This window comes from Drosophila eugracilis, unplaced genomic scaffold, assembly GCF_018153835.1.
Source record: "Drosophila eugracilis isolate 14026-0451.02 unplaced genomic scaffold, ASM1815383v1 contig_408, whole genome shotgun sequence".
Taxonomy (NCBI): domain Eukaryota; kingdom Metazoa; phylum Arthropoda; class Insecta; order Diptera; family Drosophilidae; genus Drosophila; species Drosophila eugracilis.
This window is the reverse complement of record NW_024573270.1, coordinates 643,921-647,206: the sequence shown is the minus strand read 5'-3', so window position 1 is coordinate 647,206 and position 3,286 is coordinate 643,921. Positions and strand designations below refer to the sequence as shown.

Genomic DNA, 3,286 nt, shown 5'->3' with positions numbered 1-3,286 from the left:
ATCGACGGCTCTACTTCATAAGCTGGCCCGAAAATAAACCAACAAAAAAAAAAAAAAATACGAAATAAAAATGAAAAACAAAATAAAAACAAGGATGAAAGGCAAAAAACTCAGTTGCATGCTCAAAGTGAAAAAAGCGGGGCAATTTCCGTGTGTGTTGACGGCGACAACAACCCAGCAGCAACAGCAACAGCAGCAGCAACAGCAACAGCGGCAACTGCAACAAATATTGCAGCTGGGTTAAAAACAAGGGGGCGTGGCAGCAACATGAAATTGTATCTGGACAAAAAGTGCACCGTTGCTTTTAATTGAAAACGCAAATTGGTCATCAATTAATTTGACATACATATAGACGTTGACATTGCCCGTCGGTTTTTCCTTTCAAATAAAAAAAATAGCCAACGAAAATGTATAGGAAAATGGGCGGGGGGCCGGAAAACCCCAGAACCTTCATGCCTTGCCATGCCATCTTTCTCTCTGTTCTTGGCGGGTCATTATCCTCGAATAGCCGCGATCAAAGTTACCGCTGCTTTATTTTGTTTTGTTTTTCTACCGAAAAAACCGAAAAAAGAAAATGCAAATCCTTGAAATTCGTTTAAACGGTTTTTCCAACTTCAAATGCAGCCACAAATGAAATGGCAAAGCGAAAAGCGGAAAAGCTTTGTACAAATATTAATATATATATACTTTACATATATAGATATATATATATATATATATATGAAAATAAATAAGACGTTAGCCACAGCTTCCAATGATGATGATTATCATTATTATTATTATTTTGGGGCTGCCTTTGTCTTTGTCTGCCAGCGGTTTGCTGATGCTGCTGATATCCTGCTTCATATCCTGTAATTTGCAAAGCAAGGAAAGGTGAGGGATGGGTCTTATCGCCCCTAAATGCATGCTATGGTTATTGCTTAGTTTGGTTTTCGGTTTTAACATTATTTGAAAATCAAAAGAAGATACAACGATCTATATATCCTCCATTTCCATATCTAATGCCTTCAAGGGTATTCTTCAGTCTAAACCTAAATCCTTGTAGAACCTTCTTACTTGCTGTTACTGTTGCAAGTGATGTTGCTGCTGCTGTTGCAAAATGCTGCTGCCTTCGCCGCCGCTGGCATTCCATTTGCAATGGAAATGGCCATGAGAATGGCGCCCATCGTCGCCGTCATCATCATCGCATGCGAAATGCATTTTAAATGCGACTCCAGCCGAAAAAACGGATCGTATCGGTATGGAGGAACATAGCGAAACGGTTCGGTTTTGGTCCGGTTCGCATCCCAAACCCCCCCTTGGAAAAACTCGTTGACAATTCGGCGACGATGAAAATAAATAAATAGGCGGAGGAAGTAGGCGATGGCGGTGCCGAAGAGGCGGAGGCAAAGGCGGAGGCAAAGGCGGAGGCAGAGGCGGAGAGCTGGCAAAGTTATATCCCCCGACTTTTCCGGTTTTTTATTTTTTGTTTTCGCAGTCCGTCGAGGCAACGTAAGCATGCAAATATTTAGATTAATGCAAGACTTTTGCAACAAAATACGCGGCGCGCATATTGCCAAACGAATTTTTATTTATGCCAAGGGAGAGGGACTCGCGAGTCCAAGTCACTTGTCAGTCGCAGCGCCAACGTCGCTGACAAAATTAGTTTTTCGTTGTTTTTGTCCCCCACCCCCCTTTATTTTTGTTATTAGTTTTTACTTTCCCATTTTTAGTTTCATATCAGTTTTCCTGCAAAGAGATTACTCATCCCCACACCCCCCACTCAATACATATGATAGCCTTTCCTGAATTTTATCCTCGGAATCAACAACACACACAGAAGGTATACCTTATTGGTGAATGTTTGGGAGATAAAAGAAGATTCTCCCAATTTTGCATTTGTCACATATTGAACTTTTACAACCTTAAATGCTGACATGTTACGAATTAGAAAACAACCTCAACGAGGTATTACATTCCATATTCGGGCCATTCTTGGCTAAGTTATGGAAAGAAATGCTAGTTCTTAGTTCTGAAACGCCGTTTCAGGTTTCTAACAAAAAATTCTGATCAGGAAGGCTTTGAGGGAAAATGTCAGTCGGGTTAGGCCTTTCATTAGCTTTGAACATCAGTTATTCAACTGAAGCTCGAAGACGAAGCAGTAAAATTTATTCTTTCTTTAAGTATTTTGAAAAAGTTGAACTTAGAATGGAAAACGGAAACGAGAAGTCACTTCCTCGTCTTGGTAATGTTAATAAACCGAAATAAGACCAAAGTTCGCGTGTGAAACAACCAAATTCAGTACAAAAACTTTTAAAGAATCTTTGAAATTAACTTCCTCATATCTCTAATAAATTGTCAATTCTTGTTCTTAATAGAGATTACCAAGGAAGAAGTATCACGGGGTGTGGTCATGTCGTATTTGGAGAAAAGGTCTCCATGTCGAAATCTCGAAGAAGCAGTGTTGACGTCAATGAGGGAAAAAAAGCCACTTTTTTGGATTACGGCTCGACCCGAAGGAGAGGAGGCGGAAACCGAGGCTGAGGTTAATGCGAAACTTAGGGAGGTGGTGGAGAGGATTCAGAAAAGGCAGCAAGAGGACGCTGAGCAGTCATCGTCCCTTCCAAAGCCAGAAGAGAATTAAAGAAATCGACGCCTCCCTTCTTCTGGTATGGAACCAAATTTAAACGTAAATGGTTCCATCACTGCAGTGATCGAACTACCGAAGAAGTCTTCCTAAAAAGCAGAAACCAGAGACCAGGTAACACTCCCCACGAGCAGAAGTAGATGGCAGAGTGAACAAGGAGCTGAGGAGTGGCGTTGGCCACGACTTCCAGCGCTTCAAAAGATTTTCCGAATGTTGACCTTGTTATTTAAAATATTTAAATTTATTGTTCTAATAAAAATATTGTGGTCAATATTCTTTGAGGGTTTTTTTTGGCTTTGTTATGAACAAAATACTGTAATTTTAGGGGGGAAATGAGAACCCTAATTTTGCATTTTTGATAAGGGGTACCATTACCAAAATTTTCAAAAAATGGACCAAAAAAGAAGTTTCTCAGATTTGAATGCAAGCCAATTGGGAATCAGAGCAATTAAATTACGAGACCTACATGGTATTACATTCCTCATTTGGACCATTCTTGGCTGTGCTATGACCAAAAAACTGATTTTTTTTGGGCCCAAAATCAAGTATACGCGTTTTGGCAGTAGAGATCCCGGTTTCCTTACCGTTTCTTAGCTCTAACTTTGTTAATACAAGACGCACGGCTAAAACAATGACTGGTTTTTGCAGCTAACAACCGAA

General features: G+C 40.2%; 1 protein-coding gene across 1 annotated transcript; it reads left to right on the top strand.

Annotated features, from left to right (window-relative positions):
* The first annotated feature begins 2,097 nt into the window (after positions 1–2,097).
* LOC108103829 lies at positions 2,098–2,897 on the top strand. The gene is made up of 2 exons (XM_017209515.2): positions 2,098–2,224; positions 2,358–2,897. Exons 1-2 carry the CDS (start codon positions 2,188–2,190, stop codon positions 2,621–2,623), a joined length of 303 nt encoding a protein of 100 aa, XP_017065004.1. The 5' UTR covers positions 2,098–2,187; the 3' UTR covers positions 2,624–2,897.
* The last annotated feature ends 389 nt before the right edge of the window (positions 2,898–3,286 follow it).